This window comes from Aquarana catesbeiana, linkage group LG01 (assembly GCF_042186555.1).
Source record: "Aquarana catesbeiana isolate 2022-GZ linkage group LG01, ASM4218655v1, whole genome shotgun sequence".
Classification (NCBI taxonomy): Eukaryota; Metazoa; Chordata; class Amphibia; order Anura; family Ranidae; genus Aquarana; species Aquarana catesbeiana.
Genome location: NC_133324.1, coordinates 187,118,066 through 187,142,872, shown reverse-complemented (window position 1 = coordinate 187,142,872; position 24,807 = coordinate 187,118,066). Strand labels below are relative to the sequence as shown.

Sequence of the window (24,807 nt, the reverse complement as noted above, 5' to 3'; positions counted from 1 at the left end):
GCTGCGCCGCCTGGCCTTCAATTGACGGCCGGCGGTCAGCAAGCAGTTAAAGCAGAACTAAACTCTCCCAATCAACATTGACTATTTTTAATCCATATGTTGCTAGCATTAGTACATGGATAGGAAAGTATATTATATTTACTAGTTTAAACTAGAAATAACTGCTCAAAAGAAAAATAGATCTTTAAAATATAGATACCCACGTGCTAAATAGTATCAGGAGAAAATTTTAGAAAGAGTGGGGCAGCAGGATTTTCTTGGTACCTTCGAAGGACCTTACAAGGTTTGTTAAAATCAATACGTTTTTATTTTGTATACAAATACAACACAAAAAACAGTCTTTCAGGACAAGAAATACAAACCATTCCCTCTTGACGGTTCCTACAACCCCACCAAAGGAGTTACCTCTGATCAACTATAGTTCCTAACTCTATTGTGTTTGTACGTAAAACCAATATCTTAGTCCTTTAATATTCTTTGTAAAATTTAGTCTTTATATATATATATATATATATATAGCTTATATTTAAATGGACTATATATATTTGCATGTACATATATAATATGCCCAGAGAAGTTCCGATGTCTCTGATATGCCTGCTCCCATGCCCACCGGGGTCCTTTTCCTTGATGTCCCCCTTGTGGCTGTTGCCTGATAGGTTTGGATCTTAGGGTGAGTGTTCCCGCATTACTTTGACCTTGAATATGTTCTAAAAAAGTCACATGATATGTACTTGCTATGATGACCCTGTATATATATAGATATATTTATTTATATTTTCTGTTTGCCGATGGACTGTTTTTTATGTACTAGTTTAAACTGTTTTTTTTTTTTTTTTACAATTTTCAATTACTTCCTGGCCTAGCAAAGACAACATACATTCCAGAAGTCTTCAGGAAAGGAGGAGGGCTTTTCTTAGCTAAGCAAACCCTCCTGCCTTCATGCCTGAGCTAAGGGCAGATGGGTTCCAAAAAGTAACTGCTACGTGAATCATCTGCCTTTCCTCAAGTTGGCCACAGCCAAAAATGCTAGGGTGTGTTTTTCAAAGAGATTTCTTAGCAAAATAAAACATGGAGACATGGACGGATGGATGAGTTTGGTTTGTATATTAAAAATGAATTAAATTGTGTTTTCGATTTGTGGCGCTCAGATTCAGCCATGTATACGAGGTCTTGCAGTGCTTCCAGGATTGATTGTTTTATGAGATTAGGATATCATATTTTTGTATGATTTCAGGTGTACCGATGATGTTTCAATCCAGTATGTCATTTGTTAGAGTCATAATAATTCCTAGATCAAAATAATTTTGTGAAGACTGTATTAGTGACAGTTTACATATTAAGCTTCTAGGCAATCTCTATTAAATGCTTATGAACCCTTTTATTCTACCAACAGCTTGGACTTCTGTCATTTTTAAGGCTTTATACTTTTCATCTCCTTGGGAAACTGCAACATTTTGAAGAACAAAAGGATAGGCTATACATTTACTTAAAAGGTTTGTTTCTCAGGAGGAATGTATCTTTATACAATGGAAAGTAAAACAAAGTTTATTTTTTTTCAGTGTGGAGTTATGATCGGTTTAATACACACTATATTAATAATGTGCAACATTTTTTTTTTTTAGGCTATGGCTCTATAATATTTTAGAGAATGATCTATAGATGTTCCTACTTTCATGAAAAAAGAGCGCTACCAACTTTCTACCTATTAACTCGGACTGGGCAATGTTACACACACCTGCTGTTCATTTCCTGTCAAATGCCATCTGATTGTTTGCTTTAGATATTAAGTGCATTCACTGCACTTGTATTCACCAGATCAAATCTGATTTGCCACATATCTAGCGTTCCCATTCCTCAATGGGTAATTCAGTACTCAGTGGTATTTCCCACAGCCTCAAGCTGTTTTTGCACATGTAGCTGCTTGGAAATGGTAAATCATAGATGTTAATGGGAAAATTAGCTTTTAGATCATTTGTTAAATCCTCATTTGAATTTGGTTGCCTTTGCCCCTGAACCTGTCAACAAATATAAGCAGGCAAAACTCTTTACTAGGATAGATAGGTAATAGTTATTCTAATGCCCCCAGCTATGCTTCCTAAAGGCTGCCTAGTTAATTGAGGTCAATAAAAAAAATTGCTGTTCAAATGTGCCAATGATTCGTACAGGCACCATGAATCTTCACTGTAATTGTTTAATGCATTTATTTCCTAGGTTTGTCAGCACAATCTAGTGGCAATGATGTGTTATTTTTGCTGATTGAGATATTTCAGGAAAATTACCACTTTATTACCATTAGATGGTGCTTGACTATCCTAGGACATAAACGTACTAAGCAAATTGCAGTGAAGATTTGTGGAACCTGTGCAAATGACATATGACATATTTTCAGTGCAATTTTTGTTAACATAGACCCCAAATTCTGAGTTTTAAAACTCTTTAAAATGTATGTCAAGCCCAAAACGTTTTTTATTTGTTTTAGATAGGGGGGGGGGGGGGGGGGTTAGAACTCCAAAGCTCTGTTTGAGATTTCAAAAATCTGAAAAAGTAATACAGATCTTACATGTGTTCTGTTCTTTCCCTACTCCACTGTTGCTGTAGAGTAGGGAGAGTAGGGAATGTTGCCGTTGGAGAGTTCCTCTCACTTCCAGACTGCAAGATCTCTCCAACGAAGCCCTGTATAGTGGTAAATACCTAAAAGGGGATCTAATCCTTCCCCACTCTGTCCAAAACCAAGAAAAAAGTTCTGTATTGACATTCATTTTAAATAAAACGTTTTTAATTCACTTGGCATAATAAGTTATAATGTGAATGTTTGGAGGTTTCTAACTCATTCCTTTTCATAGCAAAACAACAAAGAGTCTACATATCTACATCTATATCTAAATCTATATATCAATTAAGTATATATAATAAAAAATATATACACTGTACAAACACACAATATTTATTTGTGCATTGGTGCTTCGCCAACTGTGTACTTCCACTACTGTAGTCACCTGTTTACAGATCAAGCAGTGACTTGGTTGACACCTGCCATGTAACTGCTCTGAACCCAGAGAGTGACAGCGCACACATGGGTCCCTCTGGGATCTGTCTGACAGCACTGTGCCTCCTATTTTGTGTTGAGATATGAGAAAAAAGTGGTTTGATGTTCACAAAGCAGAGATAGCTTGTCTGTGGGTAGACTAGATATTTTCAAACAGTCTAATAATGCTGGTGAGCCTTTTACACTTAATTTCTTTGATAATAGAAATCAGTTTCCTTTTAGGTTGCTGTAAATGATATTCTCAAACATTAGATTGTTCTTTCAGGTTTTGCCCTAGAAATTTGTTTTGTTAAAGGTATTTTTTTTTAAATTAAAAGTACAGTTTTCTTTCTACAGCTTTGCCAGCATGTGAAGCCTCTTATGAATCGTATCCAAATATTCTCTTGTCTGTACACATAATGTTAAAAGTTGGAGAAGCCATTTGTGACTTAGAGATTGACCTGGAAACAAATCATTTGCTCAAGGTGAGCTTGTCATTTAGTGTTTCTACAAAAAAGTGCAACCTAAAATAAGTATATTTTTAATCTGCTGTATGCAGTTCCATGTCTTTTGATACAGTATACTAGTATAATTTTTTTTAATCAGCTGCTTCTCTCTTATGAAAATTATGCAAAGTGATTTCTAAAATCATCTTTGAAAGTTTTACAGTAGCTTTTCACTGCTGATTATGTCATCAATGCATGCTAATCCTGTGCATGCAAATAAAATAGTGTATTTGAAGAGAAAATGTATTTGAATGATCAGCAGCATTAGAGTTTCATCAGTTTCTGGAACTAGTAAAAAAATGGCCTGTATTGCTATTACTATACAGAGGGTCATGAGCCTCATGGTGCCTATACGAATCATTGGCACATTTGAACAGCAATTTTTTTTATTGACCTCAATTAACTAGGCAGTTAACTGAAGACTGTGGCTGATTGTGATGCTTCCCAGACCACTGTGTACTGTATTAGTTAGCTGCAGAGCACTTTACAGGTCCTGAAATGTGACACAGTCTCTGGTGTGACACAGCCTTTGAAGACTGTCTACTGTTTATGTCAAAGGATAACCTAGAATGTAACCTTTGAGCACTGAGCTCTTCTTGTGGTGCTTCCCAGTCACTTATAGTACAGTGTTAGCCGCAGAGTGCTTTCCAGAATCCTCCTGTACTATATCTGCGCATTGCAAGCTAATACATCTTTTACTGTTAAATACCATCATTTCCCCTGTTTCTGTTGGTTCCAAGGAAAGGGTTAACATGCTGGAGGATTTTGTGCTTTGCCACTAAATGCAGTGTCATGCACATGCTCTGAATATTCTGCTCCCACTTTTTCAGTGTGAGACAGAATATTTCCACCTTTGTTCTATTTCCAAGAGACATTCAGTTTTCACCTTAGTCCTTGCTGTCGCCTACAGTCACCTACAGTGACCCAGTGATGTCAGGCCATCCTGCTCTCAGCAGCTGATTTGTGAGTATGTAATGTCTTTCTTGGGGTTTTGAAAGTTAAGCTGCCTCAGTCTATCATTGCAATATGTCAGGTCCCAAATGCAAAGGAAGCAGTTTCAGGGTGACCCTGGCTCCTTCAGGTGCAGTCCCTTCTTTAGCCTTATCATGGGAAAAGTTCCCTACAGCTATGCTAAATTTTGTGGGTAAAAATTACAGCTTTAATTGCTCTAAGCATACTTCTATGCCTTTACCCCCAGAGTCCTACTATTCCTGCAGTTGTAGCAGCCTCTGAGACATCTGTTACAGATACTCTGTTGGATGAGGAATCACATAAATCCATTATGAATGAGTTTGTTCCTAAGTAACCACAATCAACTGATAGTGCTCCCAAAGGTAAAGATTCCATATCAATTCTTATTGATGCCCTGTGAGGTATTCACATCATCAGATAAATGGATGATCTGTTGCTGTGAGCATACATCTCTCTGCCTTTGGACTTCATTGTGACATTCATGATGTGGACCTGGCAGACTTCAGATGGATCCTGAACTTTGGGAAATCATGTTTCTGTCATGGCGGTTTCTGCCCCCAGCACTGTTATCTTTTGGGTTGGGGCTCCGTTTTTTTATCTTTTCAGGGTTCAGGAAGATTTCAGGTTCCTATTAACATTATGGATTCTCAAGCATTTAGTTAGCTGTTACTTTTTGGGACCCTTTTTTGACTGGTCAGGTTCAATTGACAATGCCACAGTTCTGTCTTCGATTAATCTTAGGGGGTCACTGGGAGTGTTGTGATCGAAGCAGAATTTAGCCTGTCTGTGGTAGAGTTCATGTTTCAGTGATTCTATGTTTTATATACCTTGGGTTAAAAAAACTGGCAGACAATTTTCTCAGCAGACAGCATCTGGACCCAAGGGAAATAGTCTCTCTGTTTTGGTATATACCCTCTTCTATGCATTTCATCTACTGGAACCTGTGCCTTATATATTTCATGAGCTCGGGTGTCATGGTTATGCAATAGAGTTTCTCTGTCAGCTTACCTGTCTCCATGTGTTCATCTCTAAAGACCAGCTGCCTCTCACCTGACTGGTTTTATAACCTCTCCTCTAAGCATGGCCCCACCCCAGGCCCTATCAGGAACCGTATATTACCCTGTGCACTGCAAGCCAGAAGTGCTGATCAACCATTGTGTGTTAGCCTCCGTGTGTACTTGCTGTGTTTCCCACGTCTGATTCCAGTTACCGACTTTGGCCTGTTCTTAACTATTCCTGTCTGCTTGTGACCCTGACCTTTGGCGTGTCCCCAACCATCCCTGTTTGCCTGTGACCCTGAACCTTGGTGTGAACTCTGTTGTCCTTGTCTGCTTGTGGCCCCGACCTTGGCTTGTCCCTTACTTTCCTTGTTGTTCCAGCCTGCTGCCTCCTTCCTCTTCTCCTGTAGTCTACCGTGAGCGTGAGCTGTGAGACCCTGGGGGCCGCGACCTGGAGCCAGACTGCAGCGCAGTCCATCCTCACCACTAGAGGCTCTGGTGAACACCTGCTGGCTCTTAGACTCCGCGCCCTGGGGAATCTGTGCTCTAGCTCCCAGTGGGATCTGTGTCAGTGATCCAGTAGACCTGCTTCCTGAACCTCCCAGGGTTCAATCTGCAGCAGTCAGTCCCAGGGTCCACTACCTTAGCGGTGCACTTCTGACCCCTACAGAGTGCATCGCTAAGGTAGTGGACCCTAGGACTGATGTGCCGCTACCCGCAGATGATCCGTCGCAGGGCTTAGTTCGCAGACTTGAGACCCAGGAATCGCATCAGATCCAGGTGATGCCATTCCTTCAGGATTTGGCATCCTGTTTTGAACAGGTTCAGGCCTCATTAGGACTCCCGGTTCAACAACCTAAACCGATATCTGCTGCTGCACCTATCGCACCAGTCGCAGCCACACATTCATTACAACTGCCAGCTCCGGCCCGTTTCTTTGGGGACTCCAAGGCTTGCAGGGGGTTCCTTAGCCAGTGCACGATTCATTTTGAACTTCAGCCCCAAAACTTCCTGTCCGATCGGGCAAAAGTAGTCTATATTATATCCGTCCTGCCCCTCTGTGGGAACTGAATGATCCAGTGGTTTCTAGCCTGTCTGATTTCTTGAAACTTTTTTGGAATAGCTTCGAGGAACCGGGTCGTGTCTCCTCAGCGGCTAGCGATCTTTTACGTCTCCTTCAAGAGTCCGCTTCTGTGGGACAGTATGCTCTTCAGTTCCGTATCCTCACAGCTGAATTGAGCTGGAATAATGAGGCCCTAGTTGCAACCTTTTTACATGGCCTCTCTGATAGAGTGAAGGATGAATTAGCAGGAAGATCCCTTCCTGCTGATCTGGACGGTGTCATTGATAAATGAATGAACACATTTTCGGATAGGAACGTTTTCCGACCGAAAAATAGAGAACCTGCTCTCAATCTTTTGCTGACTGGAATTCTGCAAGCAAAAGTCAGTTGGAGCATACACGCGGTCGGAATTTCTGACCAAAAGCTCACATCCGACTTTTGCTGGCAGAATTTCTGATCATGTGTATGGGGCATTAGACTTTGACCTGATATTATGGCCTTATTTTTTTAAATACTACTCAGTCGATGTGTCTACCTCCATAGATGCTAGTTTCATGTGAAAGGCTTTGCGGGAGCTATTATTGCCCTTTGTTTTTTCTTCTAGTCTTTTCTTTTTGGGTTGGTTTACCTGTGGTGCCATGCCAGACTCTTGGTTTGGACTTTTTTTGGACATCCCTAAGTCTCTATTATCAAGGGGTGCTGCTTTAAAAAATAAGATTTTTGTGCTCACCCTAAAATCCTTTGAGGCACACAAATCCCAACTCTCATATGTTCTATTTCTCTATTTGGACTGTTTGCTACAACTGGCAAGGTGGGAAGAGTTATAGCCTCTAGGAGGCTGACTTTCTATGTACCTAGTGTCTATTTCTCCTCTAAGGCTTCATGTAGACAGCTGCTGGTTAACGGATGTTTAGGAGCAGTTGGGCTTTTTTCAGTTGCCCCTGAACTGTCCTCTATGGTATCTTATCAGTACATGTACACAGGGTTGTTTATAGTCGTTTCTAGGCAGTTGAGTTTAGAAGCATTTTTTTGGAAAGCAAAAAAATGTGTTTCAGGACGGATGCTCAGGGGCATTTGAAATGCCAAATGCCTGTAACAGCTTGTAAACTCGCATTTAGCTGCATTTTGTTTACAGGCATTTTTAATAGAGATACATTTTTGACTTTTTGAAAAAAAAAAAAAAACGCTTCTAACAGCAAACTCGGCTAAACGCAGCATGTAAACGCGGCAAAACTGACGTTTTTAAACCTTGGTTACTATCTGTCAAGGTAAATCGTTCAGGAGAGATTTCAAAACATCCTGTATACATTAAGCCAATTATATTTAAAGAGGAGCTCCACCTTAAACAAAAAATATTAAAAGCCAGCAGCTACAAATACTGCAGCTGCTGACTTTTAATAAATGGACACTTACTTGTCCCAGGGTCCAGCAATGTCGGCAGCCGAAGCCGATCGATCGCTCGTCTCTCGGTTGCCCCCACCGCCATCCTCGGTCAGGGAATCAGGAAGTGAAGCGTTGCGGCTTCACTGCCCGGTTCCCTACTGCTCATGCGCGAGTCGCGCTGCGCGTCTACACTGGTCTCCGTTGTGTTGTGGGAACTGTGTGTTACCCACAACACAACGGGGGGGGGGGGGTGGGGGCGGGCATTTGCGGCTAGCTGCGGCTAGCTATTCCCGGAAGTGGGTGCAAATACCTGTATTATACAGGTATCTACACCCCCCTGAAAGGTGCCAATTGAGGCACCGGAGGGAGGGAGTAATCCGATGAGCGGAAGTTCCACTTTAGGGTGGAACTCCGCTTTAAGCTGTGTCTCTCAATGGGAACAGAAAAACATTTTTTTTTTTTTTTATGGTGAGTGCAAAAGTCCTGTTTTTCAACTAAGAACAACTTCTAGGTGATATAATTTTTACATTGCAAGCCTGTAGATAAACACCTTATTCACTAAATAGTGTAAAGCTGAAGTCCAGGATAAGCAAATATTGTTTAAAAACAAAAGACAAGTGCATTCTTACTTGAATCTTGTTGTCCTTTGTGCATTTCTTCCAGGTCAGTGTGAAACCTTCCTGCTAGCCTAACAAAATACCAGGCCAATAGTCAGTCTAAGTCGGGCTATAAGTGGCTTACTCTTGGTTTTATGTCACACTCATATAAGGATTGAGCTCTTTAAACATATCCATTTGACGTGATACTGAGTTTGTCTCTAAATATGTGGGTTTTCCTGGTTTCAGCTAGGTGGACCAAGAGTTCCTTGCTTCTGTCCATGGCCTTGCATACCCTATGCACCTTGTTGTGTTTGGTCATAAGAAAATAAATGCTTACCTGTGGGGATTTCCCAACTTGTTCACAAGAAAGCTTGTTACAGATCTATGTTAGAGACACCTTTCATTCTCCGATATCTGCTCATTCATGTCTAGCCTAAGCTCCAGTGTAGTGTTTTTTTATTGTTGTATATGTATTTAAGTAGCATGTGCACCCATATGAATGTATGGATGATATAAGAAAACATATATATATTTGGATATTATTGCACAATTGTTTTTATTAGTATGGTGTACAACGGATTTCTATTAGTAGCACATTGGTGATACAAATATAGGCTCAATTATCCCAGAGTACACATTTGTTCCTGATTTCAGCAAGAATCTAAGAAATATTTTTTGACCATTATACTTAGGCATGTGTTATATATTGCAGAAACAACCAGTCTCTATAGACCAATCGAGTATGCATCCAAGAGAAGCTGAAATAAGCCCATTCCTTTGGCACTGTCTTCTCATTTGGCAGCACATCGAAAATAATAGCACACATTTGCATGATATTATCCAGCATCTCTTTCGCCTAAAGGGACACCTTCATCGGGAAAATTGGTTTGTATGAAGCAAACTTTATTCCTTCACTAGCATATCATTATGGAAAATTTACATAGACATTTACTCTTGCAATGCGTTTTCTTTTTTTACAGATATTACCTTTCCTGACCTTTTCATAAAGATTTTCCTTGTGTATCTATATCTGCATACCTAAACAGATTTTTAAGACATGTTTGAATGGGATCTGTAAATAAATGGATATTGATGACAGGTCTCTCTTGGTCTCAATCCATGCTAAAAAAATCCCCATATCTAGCGCAATATAATCAAAAACAGATGTTAGACTTTGCTGATAACACATTGGTCTTTGAAATTAAGTGATTTCCTTCTAGATGTTTAATGATTTTGGCTATCTTTAGGGGAGGATTCTTCCCAATGATCACAAATATAAGAGGAATTCTTCCCAGATACCATCATACTAATAAATCCTGAGCTGTAGATATAATAATTATTGGCAGGGGTTCTCTTAGACTAGGAAGTTTTTTCAAAGGTTTTTCTGTGTAAAATAAATTTGAGAAAGGCTGGTGTAGATGATGGGGCATTATATCACCTGGCAGTTTTCCATGTTACTAAAGGTTTCTATTGGCAAGTTCTCCATGCTTGAATTCCCAGGTCTGCACCCCTGCTGTGGACATTATGCGATATCCCTACTTTCTTTGTTGGGTTGTATATTATGGAGAGTGAGACAGTAGGTGCTAAGACATGGACAGGGATGCATAGACAGGAAAAGCTTCACAAATTATTAGAGAGATCTCACTGTTGGAATAACCAAAATATATAAAAAGGCATCAGCTAGTTGAGTGGTCAGTTTCTTAAAATGCAATATTAAGGAAGGCCATAATTTACAAATCTTTGTGTGATGTCTATGTGTACATTTATGTTAACCTTTACGAAGCTAATGTGAAGATCCAGGGCTCACTTCAGTGACCTTCTTGATGCACACAACATTGCTGTCATTGCTGCGTATCTGAGATAATGTTTATGGGGGGACATTTAATTAGCCAGGGGCATTGTAAAAAGCAGTAAGAGTGGACAACTAGAGGTAATTCATGATGCTGAATTTTTATGGGGCCTCACATGTAAGTATTACCACAATCTTTCCCTATCACTATCCATCAAATATGTAATTATTCGTTTTGTGTGAGGGTCAATATTACTGCAGATTACTTTAAAGACCTGCAGTAAACACAGTGATCATGGGAACTGCTTGCAAATTTTTTGGGTTTTTTTTTTTTTTTTTTTTACAGCAATTCACATTAATGCTTGTTATGTGGGTTATCATGTTGTGGTGCCATTGATGTGTGTTAGCACATTGCTGTGACATTGAATAGTAGCCCAATGCATAAGGCAATGCAGCTCTGACACACACAAAAATGCTCTACTGTGTGCTTGGTCTGTTCTTGTGCCTTGACAGCCCATTCAAAATGAAAAGGCTGTCTTATGGCAGCGCATGTTAACGCAATGCACAAGAATGGGCGTGTCTGAAATGGTCCTTAATAATAGACATTTGTAACTGAGAGGTTTATTTACTAAAACTAGAGGGTGCAAAATTAGTCACAATTCTGCAGAGAAACCAATCAGTTCCCAGGGTTTATTGACAAAGTTTAAGTAAACAAGCTGAGGTTAGAAGCTGATTGGTTTCTATGCAGAAATGTGACTAATTTTGCAATCTCTAGCTTTCGTAAATAAACCCCTGAGTGTCAGTTAACTTCCGTAATACCAAGATGAAGAATTGTCTGGGATCGCTGGAAGTGGTGCTATATGGATAATGCCATGCCGAAGCAGGGCCTTGTTCATTGATATTTTGAATTCGTGTTGACTTAAAAAAAACTAATCAAAGGAAAAATATGAAAAAGAGAACCAGATGGATTGTTGTGACAATGCCATAAAAGTTTCTTTGTTATTAATGCACTTGGTTGTAATTATTTATACATTTGATATGAGTTAAGGCAGTCCATCATTATTAACACTCCTGTTTCCTAAACGTTCTGTCAGCATACGCCTCATTTTTGTTATCCAGGCTTCCATAATTCATCAAGTAAGTAGAAGAAAATTAACTTTGACAGTCAATTGGGAAATAAATACATAAGTTTTTATATTGCTTAATGTGCCATCTGTGAAATGTAGCTGGAATGAATTCTAAATTATTTAAACAACTTCGTATTAAAAACTGAACTTCTAGTTAATTAAATGGATATAAGAAGCATCTAGAAGCATGTAGGACATTTCTATATACTGTATGTGAGTCACAGGAAGAGCTGCTAGAATTACAGGATGCCAATGTGTTAAGGGACACGAAAAAGTAACAGGGTACCTTTAATAAATAAGTCACTTTTAAATCAGAAGATTGTTTTTCCTGCGTTGCAACCTTCTATTGTCTAGTGGTTTCCACTCCCACTATTGGTAATAACAATTTTGTAAGGACATATAAGGATTTTATTTAGTACACTGTTTAAATTATACAAAAAAACAGTTTTTTTCTCTTTATTTCAGGCTTCAATATGCATAAATGTGTAGAAAAAAATGAAAAAAATATTGTGTTATAGTGGTGAAATCTGATCATTACAGCATTAAACCTATAGCACTGTAGATGACAGCTGCTGCCTGAAGGCTTTCAGGCGGCTTTTGGAGGTCTCTAGGTTGTGTATCAAAGCTGTGTCCATAAATAAATGATAGAGAAGACACCATATTCACCATATAACTTACACCATGTAATGTGTATGCCCTCTGCTATTATTTTCTCTTTGTACTGCTTGGTACAACTGACCAGGTGGAAGGTGCTATAGCCTCAAGAGTCTGGCCTTTCATTTTAAGTGTGTCCATTTATCCTGTAGGTGACAGTCACCTGTTGTGTCCCTCAGTAGACTCATATAAATGGATTTTACATTGAGAACAAAGATTCCAATTTTTACCAAAAGAGTAGTTTATGCTTGGAATACACTTTCAGCAAAGGTATTAAGTCAATCAACTGTAAGTGAATGTAAACATGTTTGGGAGAAATATAGGTCTGCTGCATACTGAGATAAAAAGGTTAAGGCCTCATGCCCACAGGCGTTTTAAAATATGAGCTGCAAAGCTAGTACCGACGCCAGGAAAAAAGCAGCGTTAAAAACGTGATTTTTTTCACGTTTTGCATTTGGGTCAATGCGCGTTTAGCCACGCTAGCTTTCAGCTGCGTTTCTCTGTCTCTATTCAAAATCAATGATTCCCTATGATTTGAATAGAAGTCGCACCAGAAGTCGGATCAAGATGATCCGACTTGCGGTGTGACTTGTGTGCTGAGAATCTTTAACGGGAACCCCGACAAAGTTGTGCGTGAGGTTCCCCCCAAGATCCATACCAGACCCTTATCTGAGCATGCAGCCCGGCAGGTCAGGAAAGGGGGGGGACGAGGGAACCCCCCCACCCCAGACCATACCAGGCCACATGCCCTCAACATTGGGGGGTTGGTGCTTTGGGGCAGGGGGGGCCCCTGCGCCCCCCACCCCAAAGCACCTTGTCCCGATGTTGATGAGGACAAGGGCCTCTTCCCAACAACCCTTGCCCGGTGGTTGCCGAGATCTGCAGCCCCCCACCCTAGGTGAATGAGTATGGGGTACATCGTACCCCTACCCATTCACCTAAAAAAAAAGTGTCAAAAATAAACACACTACACAGGTTTTTAAAATATTTTATTAAGGCAGCTCCGGCTCTTCTCCCTCTTCTGGCGACGCGTTCTCTCCTCTCCGGTCCTTCTCCCCTCTTCGGTTCTTCTCCCCTCTCCGGTTCTTCTCCTCTCTGCACTGTCCTCTCTCTCCGCTATCTTCTTCTCTTTTGCTGAGTCTTCCCCCTCTGTTCTTCTTCCGATGTTGACTCAACGTGATCTCCCGGTGTAATGCTGGGTCCGCCGTATGCAATGATTTATTTTGGCATAGGGGCCTCCCAATGATGTAAGTTAGAGGCCACGCCCCTATGACATCATCACCCGGGGCTTGATGGGGTGATGACATCACAAGCGGCGTGGCCTCTAACTTATGTCATCAGGGGGCCCTGCTCCATGCCACGGCGGAGATTACGTCGAGTCAACATTGGAAGAAGAACAGAGGGAGAAGACCCAGCAAAAGAGCAGAAGATAGTGGAGAGAGAGGACAGTGCAGAGAGGAGAAGAACCGGAGAGGGGAGAAGAACCAGAGAGGGGAGAAAGACCGGAAAGGAGAGAACACGTCGCCAGAAGAGGGAGAAGAGCCAGAGCTGCCTTAATAAAATACTTTAAAAACCTGTGTAGTGTGTTTATTTTTGACACTTTTTTTTTTAGGTGAATGGGTAGGGGTACGATGTACCCCATACTCATTCACCTAGAGTGGGGGGCCACAGACCCTGACAAGCACTGGGCAAGGGTTGTCGGGAAGAGGCCCTTGTCCTCATCAACATGGGGACAAAGTGCTTTGGGGTGGGGGGGCGCACGGGCCCCCCCTGCCCCAAAGCAATAACCCCCATGTTGAGGGCATATGGCCTGTTATGGTTCAGGAGGGGGGGCGCTCGCTCGCCCCCCCCCTCTCCTGACCTGCCAGGCTATGTGCTCGGATAAAGGTATGATATGGATCTTGTGGGAACCTCACGCAAAATTTTGTCGGGGTTCCCCGTCAAGATTCTCAGCACACAAGTCGCACCACAAGTCGGATCATCTTGATCCGTCTTCTGGTGCGACTTCTATTCAAATCAATGGGCTCCCATAGGGAACCACTGATTTTGAATAGAGACAGAGAAACACTGGACGAGGCATAACGCTGTGTATACAGCGTTAAGGCACATTAAATTGCGTTTAACACCTTTTACCGGCCTCTGGCGTTTTTACAGCTCTAGCGCTGGAGCCTCAGAACGCACTGGTCCTGGGTTTTTTTGGAGCTTAAAAATGCCTATGTCACTTACAGCTCCTAAACGCCTTGGTGGGCATGAGGCCATAGGCTAACATGGAGAGGCATATTTAAGCTGTGAAAAACGCTCATAAAAGCGGCTGTAAAAACGTGCATGGGCATGAGGCCTAAAGAAAAAGAAAAAAAAAATCAAGAAAGGGGCGGACTTCATAAACCACTTAGTTTTTTTCTGCCATAACAATTCTATGTTTTAATGTTTCTGATTGTTCCCTTTTTTCGTTTTGTTTTTTTTAGGCTAGATTCTCTCCTTGCTTTGTTTATCTTGGGTGAAGCTGCAAAAAAAGAAATATTCTGTTTACAAGCATTAATGGATCTTGGGGGTGATGTTCTTTCTCATGTGCCACAAATTGAAGTACAGGTAGTCAAATGAGCAACAAAACTATATTAAAGCCAACCTTTGTTTGGTGACAATAACAGATGAACTAACAATATTTCCAGCTGTGAAATACAAGTGTTTTTATGTAAACATTAAGTAGAAGTGTGGTCCAGCTATGAAAGTTCAAATATTTGCATATTCTTAATAGCAGTAAATGAGCCTTAAAACAAGCTCCCACTGACCTCTGTAGCTACAGGGACCATGAAGCAATTCTTCCTCAAACCTTGTAAGAGATACAGTGGAATTGTTCAAGTCAGCTCTCAGCGATCTACTCTCTTCCCTCTTCCAGTGCACTTGCGCTGTGTTTATTTTTACAGATTAGAAGGCTGGCAAGCTATCATCTAACTGCTGGCAGGGGGAAGCAAAATGATTCACTGAGAGAAAACAAAATTGTAATTGAGCATGAATTACTAAACAGTAGAGATGCACGATTCTGGCTACATTTGAAAATCACAATTTTTTTGCTTAGAATAAAGATCACGATTCTCGCGGCGTAACATCATCTTTCACATTATACAAAAAAATTGGGCTAACTTTACTGATTTTTTTCTTAAATTCATTAAAGTGTCTTTTTTCCCCCCAAAAAAAATTGCATTTGAAAGACTGCGCAAATACAGTGTGACATAAAATATTGCAACAACCACCATTTTATTCTCTAGGGTCTCTTCTAAAAAAATATCTATCTATCTATCTATCTATCTATCTATCTATCTATCTATCTATCTATCTATCTATAGATAGATATATATATATATATAGAGAGAGAGAGATATCTATATATCTATATATATATCAATATATATATATCTCTATATATATATCTCTCTATATATATAGATATATATAGAGAGATATATATATCTCTCTATATATATAATATATCATTTTTGGGGGTTCTAAGTAATTTTCTAGCAAAAAATACTGATTTTAACATGTAAGCAACAAGTGTCAGAAAAAGGTTTAGTCTTCAAATGGTTAAACTGACCCCATTTACAGACAGAATAAGTTCATCCCTTTGATCTAAAAGAACTATATGTTACAATATTTCTTTTCATCTCACCTAAGGTTGTGAGAAACTTGGCAGACTGGCTGTTTTTTGTTTTTTTGGGGTTTTTTGACAGCTGTTAGCTTGAGCAGAGAACTCCCTGCACTGAATCAAGGAAATACTTATTTTAAGATCGGGAGGGGGGTGGAATTGCGATCTTGATTCTTTAAGGATTAATCGTGCAGCTCTACTAGACAGTAAGGATGAGCTAAAGTTCAGGCTAAATTCAGTTTGGCCTGAACCCATGGGAAACTGTTAAATGATAGCAGGCCACCAGCTGTGACATTCCCTCTCTTCAGCTGTACATAATAAAGGAGTGGGGATACTGGTAACATAATTGACCTAATATGGCCCATATGGTCATATTTGGTCAATGGCATTGTCCAAATATGTAGATAGTTGATTGTCTATAACCTGGCCACAGTTCTACTTTAAAAATGACTCTGAGAGGTTTGTTGAAACTAGTGATAAATGGCAACATTTTTGCAAACTCTGAATTGCATATATGTGTTGGTTAACTCTAGCTGAGCCTAATGAAGGAATTTAAATGAATATCTGGATGGTGTTTGTGATTACATGTACAAAAACTCATCAAATTTAGCTCATTATCATTTGCATGTTTCTATTGTAAATAAAATTTGCTTCAAGACTAATGATTCTTATTTTTTATGCTGTTTTGTAATATTGTGTCTCAACAGTCCTCAAGTCATGGATGGCATTGGGAAGTGATCTGTGTTTACACTATGGTACTTGCAGGTGTTTGTTTGCATGGATCTACATCAGATATCCAAAAATATGCCTTCATTGGCTTCAAAAGTAAAGACCCTTTGACTATGTCCAACAAAGAAGCAAGTTTAAATAGTTTATTGCTTTGTACGACCCCAGATTTATCAGATGCCAGTAAGTATATTTTCTTGGATCCTACCATTTGTTTGCTGTTCAAATTAAATAAATGATTGGCCATATTTCTTAGGGTCGCTTGAGGTTAAGCATAATAACCATTCCTTTATTCTGAAAAGAATACACTAAGCCAATTTCTTTGGATAGGTAAAGGAATTGTTAAACCCCTATCGGTGTTTTTCTGTGCTATCTGCTTCCCATTAGGTAGATTTCTATCTACTTTCCTGTCCTGTAAGCTCAACAGTAATTGAGAGGAAATCTCTCCAAAGTGAGGACAATACCCTCTTAGATGGAACAGCTGGCCCCATGGCAACTTAAAAGTTTAGATTTCCTATCACTTTCAGTCCTTGTCAGACTTCCACGTACCTGACTGATGAGCCCGATGTAGCAGGGGAAGGCCTCCCTTACGTATCTGGTTCCCGGCCCCTGGTAGTATGAACAGGAGGCACGGGAGCACAGAATAGTATGAGAGCCTGGCGGGTCAGCAGCAGGAGGATCCCGGTGAAGGTGGTTTTGGAGATCACCAGACAACTGAAGCACAGGCAGCAGGTGCAGAGCAGGAGTGGAACAGGCAGGTCGGGTCACAGCAGGGTTGGCAACGGGCGGGCAGCGTGGTACAGAGGAGCAGGCAGATTCGTAGTCAGGACAGTCTGGGGTCAGTTGCAGGCAGAAGACAAGGATAATCAAAAAGCAAGCCGGTAGTCAGGAGATCAAGTTCAAACAGGAAGCATGTGCAAGGATACAGGGAGCTGCAGATCGGACAGCACCGAGCTACATGTGCTGTCAGCCTAAACAGGCAGATTGGCGCCAAACGCCAGGCGCGCGTGCACGCTGACGCGCGCCCGCATGCCAGCACCCGCGGCGGCGCGCACGGGAACGCGCGCGCCCCAACGCACACCGACGCACACCAGCACCGCGTCTGACCTGGGGGACTCTCTGACAGTGCCCCCCCAAGGGCAGCCTCCGGATGTCCAACTGAGCCAATCTGGTGGCGTGGGTACTCCTGAAGGCCCTCAGAAGCTCATCGGCATGTAGATTGATTTCTGGCTCCCAGGAATTATCGTCCGGTCCATACCCGCTCCACTTAATTAGTTATTGCATCTTATTGTGCCTTTTCCTGCAGTCCAGAACAGCCTCTACTTCAAACTCTTCTTCGTTATTAATAATTATGGGCTCCGGTGGATCAGTATTCCGGCCAGTAAAGGTGTTAGGTATAACAGGTTTTAACAGCGATATATGAAAGACCGGATGGATCTTCAGGGTACCAGGTAAGTTGAGTTCATAGGTTACGTTGTTAATTTTCTTTTTAACTGAGAACGGACCCATAAATTTAGGGCCCAGCTTCCTTGAAGGGCAGGCCATTCTTAGATTGGTTGTGGACAACCAAACCTGGTTGCCAGGTTCCAGGATAAGCTCTCCCCGCTTCTTCTTGTCAAACATCTTCTTATACTCTTGGGTCTTAGCCATGGTTTTCTGCAAGAGTTTGTTGGTAAAGAAGAAGTCCATGGTTTCAGAGACTGCAGGGATAGCACATTCGGGTAAAGACCTGGGCAAGAAGGACGGGTGAAAGCCGTAATTGGCAAAGAATGGCGTTTGCTTAATGGCGGAATTTATATAATGTTATTGTACGAAAACTCAGCAATAGGCAGAAGAGAGACCCAGTCATCCTGTGAAAATGAGGAAAAACAGCGGAGATACTGCTCCAAAGTCTGATTCGTTCTCTCTGTCTGCCCATTAGTCTGGGGATGGTAAGCAGAGGAGAGTGCCAACTCAATTTCCAGAGAACCACAGAGAGCCTTCCAAAACCTGGAGGTGAACTGAACACCGCGGTCAGATATGACGTTTGATGGGACTCTGTGCAGCCTAACGATTTCCTTGATGAAGACCCTTGCTGTCTCCATAGCCGAGGGCGTGCCTTTCATAGGCAGAAAATGAGCCATTTTGGATAGCCTGTCTACGACGACGAAGGTGGTAGAAAAGCCTTCTGCCTGGGGAAGCTCCACGATGAAATCCATCGAAACCATTTTCCAAGGTCTTTCTGGGACGGGTAACTGTCTTAGCAGACCCCAGGCTCTTGTCCGGGTATTCTTGCTCCGTGCACAGGTAGTACAGGATTCTACATAACTTTTACAGTCATTTGCCAACTGAGGCCACCAGAATGTGCGCTGTATCAACTCTGCTGTCTTTAGCCCCCTGAAATGTCCGGCCATCTTATGATCATGGCAGAGCTCTAACACTGCCACCCTCAGATCCTCAGGGACCACAATTTTGACCTTGTGCCAGAATAAGCCGCCTTGGGCCCTCACCTCATCTCCAGAAAGCGGGGCTCCAAGGAGGCTTGTTTTATTCGAGAAAGAAGATCCCCTTGGAGTAGAAGAAAATTTCCGGATGGAAGAATAGTGTCCGGATGCGCAGGTTTGCCCGAATCAAGGAACATACTGGATAGTGCATCCGGCTTGATATTTTTGGAACCTGGTCTGTACGCGATATGGAACTGAAATCTTGAGAAAAATAGAGCCCACCTTGCTTGCCATGGTTTCAATCTCTTGGCCGTTTGGAGGTACTCCAGGTTCTTGTGGTCCATGTAAACCAGAATGGGATGTGCTGCACCCTCTAGTAAGTAACGCCACTCCTCCAAAGCGGCCTTGATGGCCAGAAGCTCCCGATCTCCAACATCATAATTTCTCTCCGCTGAAGAGAGCTTGTGAGAGAAAAAAGACACTGGATAGAGAAGGGCCTTAGCGCCTTGCCGTTGGGACAGTACAGCTCCGACTGCAATCTCTGAGGCATCCACTTCAAGGACGAATGGTAAAGCAGGATCTGGGTGTTTTAATATAGAAGCAGAGGTGAATAGCTCTTTGAGTTTTTCGAAGGCGGCTTGGGCCTTAGGAGACCAATGGAAATGGTTCCCTTGCTTAGTTAATTTGGTGATGGGGGCAATTATTGCAGAAAAGCCCCTAATTAACTTTCTATAAAAGTTGGAGAAGCCAATGAATTTTTGAACTCCTTTCACTCCAGAATGGCAGATACCTTTTGGGGGTCCATTTTAATACCTTCGACAGAGATGATTAAGCCTAGAAATTGGATGCATTGGAGTTCGAATTTATATTTTTCCGGTTTAGCGTAGAGTCCATGCTGCCTGAGTCGGGCTAAGACATTTCGGACGTGCCTGCGATGATTGGAAACTGAGGAGGAGAAGATCAGAATATCGTCTAGATCGTCTAGTCCAGGTAGTCACGGAAAATGTCATTAACAAAATGTTGAAACGTTGCTGGTGCATTGCACAGGCCGAAGGGCATAACAAGGTATTTGAAATGCCCGAATCTGGTACGGAAAGCTGTTTTCCACTCATCTCCTTCCCGAATACGAATTAAATTGTATGCACCACGGAGATCTAATTTGGTGAAAATTACTGCGGATCCCAGTCTTTGGAAGAGTTCGGGCACTAAGGGTAGAGGATAACGGTTTTTGATAGTTATCTTGTTTAGTTCCCGGTAATCAATACAAGGGCGTAAGGAATGATCCTTCTTCTCCACGAAAAATATACCAGCACCAGCCGGAGAGGTGGAAGGATATATAAAACCTTTCTTCAGGTTCTCATCGATGTATATTTTCAAAGTATCCAACTCCTGCTCTGTTAATGGGAAAATCCTCTCAAAGGGAACTTCCGTTCCGGGTAACAGCTCTATTGGGCAATCGTAAGACCTATGAGGAGAAAGAGTCTCTGCTCCCTTCTTAGTAAATACGTCAAGAAAGTCCTGATAGGGCGCAGGGATCACCTGCTGTAATTCGGAGTCAGTGTCCAGGCAGAGTAGTTGGGTAGATTCAACTGGGCTCGTGTGTAGACAGTGCTGCTGGCAATATTTGGAGAGGAATTTGACTTCCCCGCTGATCCAGTCAATGCTGGGGTTGTGGGCCTGCAACCACGGCATCCCCAGGATGATGGGAAAGAGAGGAGAAGAGATGGCATCCAAACGCAGGAGTTCTTGGTGGTTGGAGCCCATGGTGGCCAGCAAAGGGACGGTCTCCTGCATGACAGGACCGGAACGAAGGGAGGAGCCATCAGCGAGATGTACAGCAAGTCCCCGATTTTTAGACTGAAGAGGAATGTGATGGTTGGCAGCGAAGGTCAGGTCAATAAAACAGCTGCAAGCTCCTGAGTCAATTATGACCGTGACTGGAATATTCCTTCCTGGAAGCTGTAAGATGATAGAGAGAGCAAGGTGAGTAGCAGGATTAGGCAAGGCAGATGCACATATTGACGAAATTGGAAGAGACTTACGTGTCTTGTTAGGGCAAGACCTCACGTAGTGTCCGGACTCCCCACAATACATGCAGAGATTGTTGACTATTCAGCGCTGGTGTTCTTCTGGGTTGAGAGAAGGACGGAGCAGACCAAGCTGCATTGGTTCGGAGGTATCAAGAACCGGTGTGGTTGGTGCAGGGAAAGACTGTCCGAGAGAGCTGGGAGAACTCGGAACCTTGGGGAGCATCCAGGTAGGGTGAAACTGACTGGTGGATCTCCTGGAGCGACGCTCCCTGAGACATCGATCGATCTGAACAGACAGGTTGATGAGCTCATCCAAGGTTTGGGGTACTCCGACTCATACCAGCTCATTCTTCAATGGGTCAGACAACCCCAAGTGGAATTGATAACGCAAGGCCGCGTCATTCCAACCACTGTCACAGCTCCACCGCCTAAATTCCACCACATAGTCCTCTGTGGCTCTACACCCTTGTTGAAGAGCGTGCAAAGCGGCTTCCGCAGTTGCTGTAACTTGGGGGTCCTCGTACAACTGGGACATAGTGACAAAAAAAGCATCAAGGTTATCCAGGACTCCAGACTTTTGCTCCAGGAGGCGGTGTGCCCAGGTCTGTGGTTCACCGGATAAAAGGGAAATTACGAAGCCCACCTTGGTTGCCTCCAAAGAAAAAGTGCGTGGCTGCAGGGCTAAGTATAGTTCGCAGGCATTGCGAAAAGCCCGATATTTACTACGGTCCCCAGAGAATCTTTTGGGTATAGGTACCCTAGGCTCAGGAGGTAGCATTACTACTGAGGGTGCAGATGACACTCCGGCAGATGAAGCAGCTTGAGGATGGGTTGGAGCAGACAGGACTTGGACTTCCAACCTTGTATAGCCTTCCTGGAGGCTCTTCGCGGCTTGTGTGAGACCCGCCAGGTGTCTACACAGTTCCTCCATGGGGGAGGTTCCCTGCTCGGGCTCGGACATTGCTGTCCGATACTGTCAGACTTCCACGTACCTGACCGATGAGCCCGATGTAGCAGGGGAAGGCCTCCCTTACGTATCTGGTTCCCGGCCTCTGGTAGTATGGACAGGAGGCACGGGAGCACAGAATGGTATGAGAGCCTGGCGGGTCAGCAGCAGGAGGATCCCGGTGAAGGTGGTTTTGGAGATCACCAGACAACTGAAGCACAAGCAGCAGGTGCAGAGCAGGAGTGGAACAGGCAGGTCGGGTCACAGGCAGGGTTGACAATGGGCGGGCAGCGTGGTACAGAGGAGCAGACAGATTCGTAGTCAGGACAGTCCGGGGTCAGTTGCAGGCAGAAGACAAGGATAATCAAAAGGCAAGCCGGTAGTCAGGAGATCAAGTTCAAACAGGAAGCAGGTACAAGGATACAGGGAGCTGCAGATCAGACAGCAACGAGCCACATGTGCTGTCAGCCTAAATAGGCAGATTGGCGCCAAACGCCGGGCGCGCGTGCACGTGACGCACGCCGGCGCGGGCCCACGCACACGCGTCCGCACGCCAGCACACGCTGCGACACGCATGGGAATGCGCGCCAATGCGCGCCAACGCGCCCCAACGCACACCGACGCACACCAGCACCGCGTCTGCTCTGGGGGACTCTCTGACAGTCCCAGTTGCAATGATTAACAGGACAGTGATGATTAGCAGGATGATTCTTCTTAGCAGGGACACAGACAGCTAAAAACCTGTCCAAAAAAACCTTACTACACAATCCAAAACAAACAGTTTTATTTTTAAGTAAACTTTAACCACTTCCTTACCGCACTACAGTGCGGCTCTGTTGTTCCAGGAGGGCATCCATGAATGTCCTCCCAGAACCACACCTCTCATGCGCCCTCTGGGGCATGCTCTGTGATCGCTGTGTCCTTTGGACACAGCCCATCACCGAAGTGGCCCTTTACCACGTGATCAGCTGTGTCCAATCACAGCTGATCACAGTGTAAACAGACTTGCCGGTTATCAGCAGTAATTTCCTTAATGCGCTATCACAACGTGAGAAGAGGAGAGCCAGTAAATGGAAATCCTGACAGGGGACATGTACACAGATAATCGGGGCAGCCACATCAGTGCTGCCCATCAGTGCCTCCCTATTAGTGCTGCCCATCAGTGCCGCCTATTGATGCCCATCAGTGCCGCCTATAAATGCCTGTTAGTGCTGCATATCAGTGCAGACTCATCAGTGACCATCAGTGCAGCCTCATCAGCGCACATTAGTGAAGGAGAAAAATTACTTATTTACAAAATTTTATAACAGAAACTAAAAAAAGTTTTTTGTTTTTTTTTTCAAAATTTTCCATCTTTTTTTCATTTGTTTAGGAAAAAATAAAAAAACCCAGTGGTGATTGAATACCACCAACAGAAAGCTCTATCTGTCTCAAAAGAAAATATAAACATTTTATGAGTACAATGTTGCATGACTATGCAATTGTCTTTTAAATTTTGACAACGCTGAAAGCTGAAAATTTGGCCTGGTCAGGAAGAGGGTATAAGTGCCCAGGAAGCAAGTGATTCAAAAGTCTTTGTTACCCCCCCCCCCCCAAAAAAAATGGATCCTGCTCCTTTAAAGCATGTTATATGACACAGTGCTTGTCCTGTGTCATTTGACCCCCCTGTAACACTTGAAATACCTGGCTGATCCTGCCAGTTTCTGCTCCCCCCTCTGTAAACCGACCACGGTGTATCATGGCTGCTGAGACCAGACACCATGATCAGCTTATGTGCCTCTGTCATCTACAGCCTGCTATCTTCTCTCCTGTGTCCTCCTCCCCCCTCCCCCCTCTGCTCGTGACAGTGCTGGCCCTCCCCCTTCCTCCTGCTTGCATAACACTAACCTGTATATACAATCTGCACTGCCTCCTATTGCAGTGTCCCCCTCTGTGTGTGATTTATAAATAAAAATGCCGCAAATACCTAATTTCACAACCGAGATTGCGATCACATGACCAGCCAGCCCTCTCCTCCTCACCTCCAGACTGACATCAGCAGGGGAATCTCAGCCCCGCCCACTGCATCTGTCAAAGGAAAAAAGGAGAAAGCTGGCTGGTCATGTGATCGCAATCTCGGCTGTGAAATGAGGTATTTGCAGCATTTATATTTATAAATCATACACAGAGGGGGATACTACAATAGGAGGCAGTGCTGATGGTGTATACAGGTTAGAGTGGCTTAACAACCACTTTAACAAAGCTCTTTTGCAGTCTCTTCATAAATGTGATTGCAGCCTATTCATAATTGGAATCAATATATAAAGATACATCAAACCAAATAAACATATAATGCTGAACTATTACATTGCAGACATAAAAAAACAACACATTTATTAAAGCGGAATTTTTACCTGAATAGCAAGGTCAGCTTATTTAATTACAACTGCTCCCCCCCCCCCCAGCTGATGGATTATATTCTCCAAATCAGTTTAAATACAAAAGCTTTATTTTTGAGCATAGAATGCTTATTTGAATGCACCTTTTTTCAGCACTGGTTCAAGCTTGGTATGTGCTGAAACCATCCATTTTGAGGACTGGTCTCCATTGGGTGCGGTTGGTGGGGTCAGTTCCTGGCATTGTTACAAAGCAAGGCTGTCAGGGATATTGACTGCAGGCATCCAGGAGCAAGGATGACCTGTGTAGCCACACTCAGGAAACTGAATCCAGACTGTGTATGATTTAAGTAAAATGTATTTACAGTTAAACAAAATACATCCAAACACTAGACAGCAAAATACATAGCAAACATAATGATTTTTATAAGTGAACTATAAACCAAGTGACAAAAATACCTAAATTGTAGCCTAACTAACTTAGTGATAGGAAACTAACTATAGCACAATATAAACAGACAAAAGGAAAGTAAGAATCAACAGGG

General features: G+C 42.7%; 1 protein-coding gene across 2 annotated transcripts in view; it reads left to right on the top strand.

Moving 5' to 3' along the window:
* Positions 1-24,807, top strand: part of TMEM232 (transmembrane protein 232) — a 384,711-nt gene that overhangs the window by 98,105 nt on the left and 261,799 nt on the right. For both annotated transcript variants that reach the window (XM_073624604.1, XM_073624605.1), the window contains exons 6-10: positions 1,397-1,496; positions 3,386-3,513; positions 9,262-9,434; positions 14,585-14,708; positions 16,470-16,671. In XM_073624604.1, the coding sequence (XP_073480705.1) occupies positions 1,397-1,496; positions 3,386-3,513; positions 9,262-9,434; positions 14,585-14,708; positions 16,470-16,671 (727 nt within the window). The remainder of the gene's footprint in view (positions 1-1,396; positions 1,497-3,385; positions 3,514-9,261; positions 9,435-14,584; positions 14,709-16,469; positions 16,672-24,807) is intronic.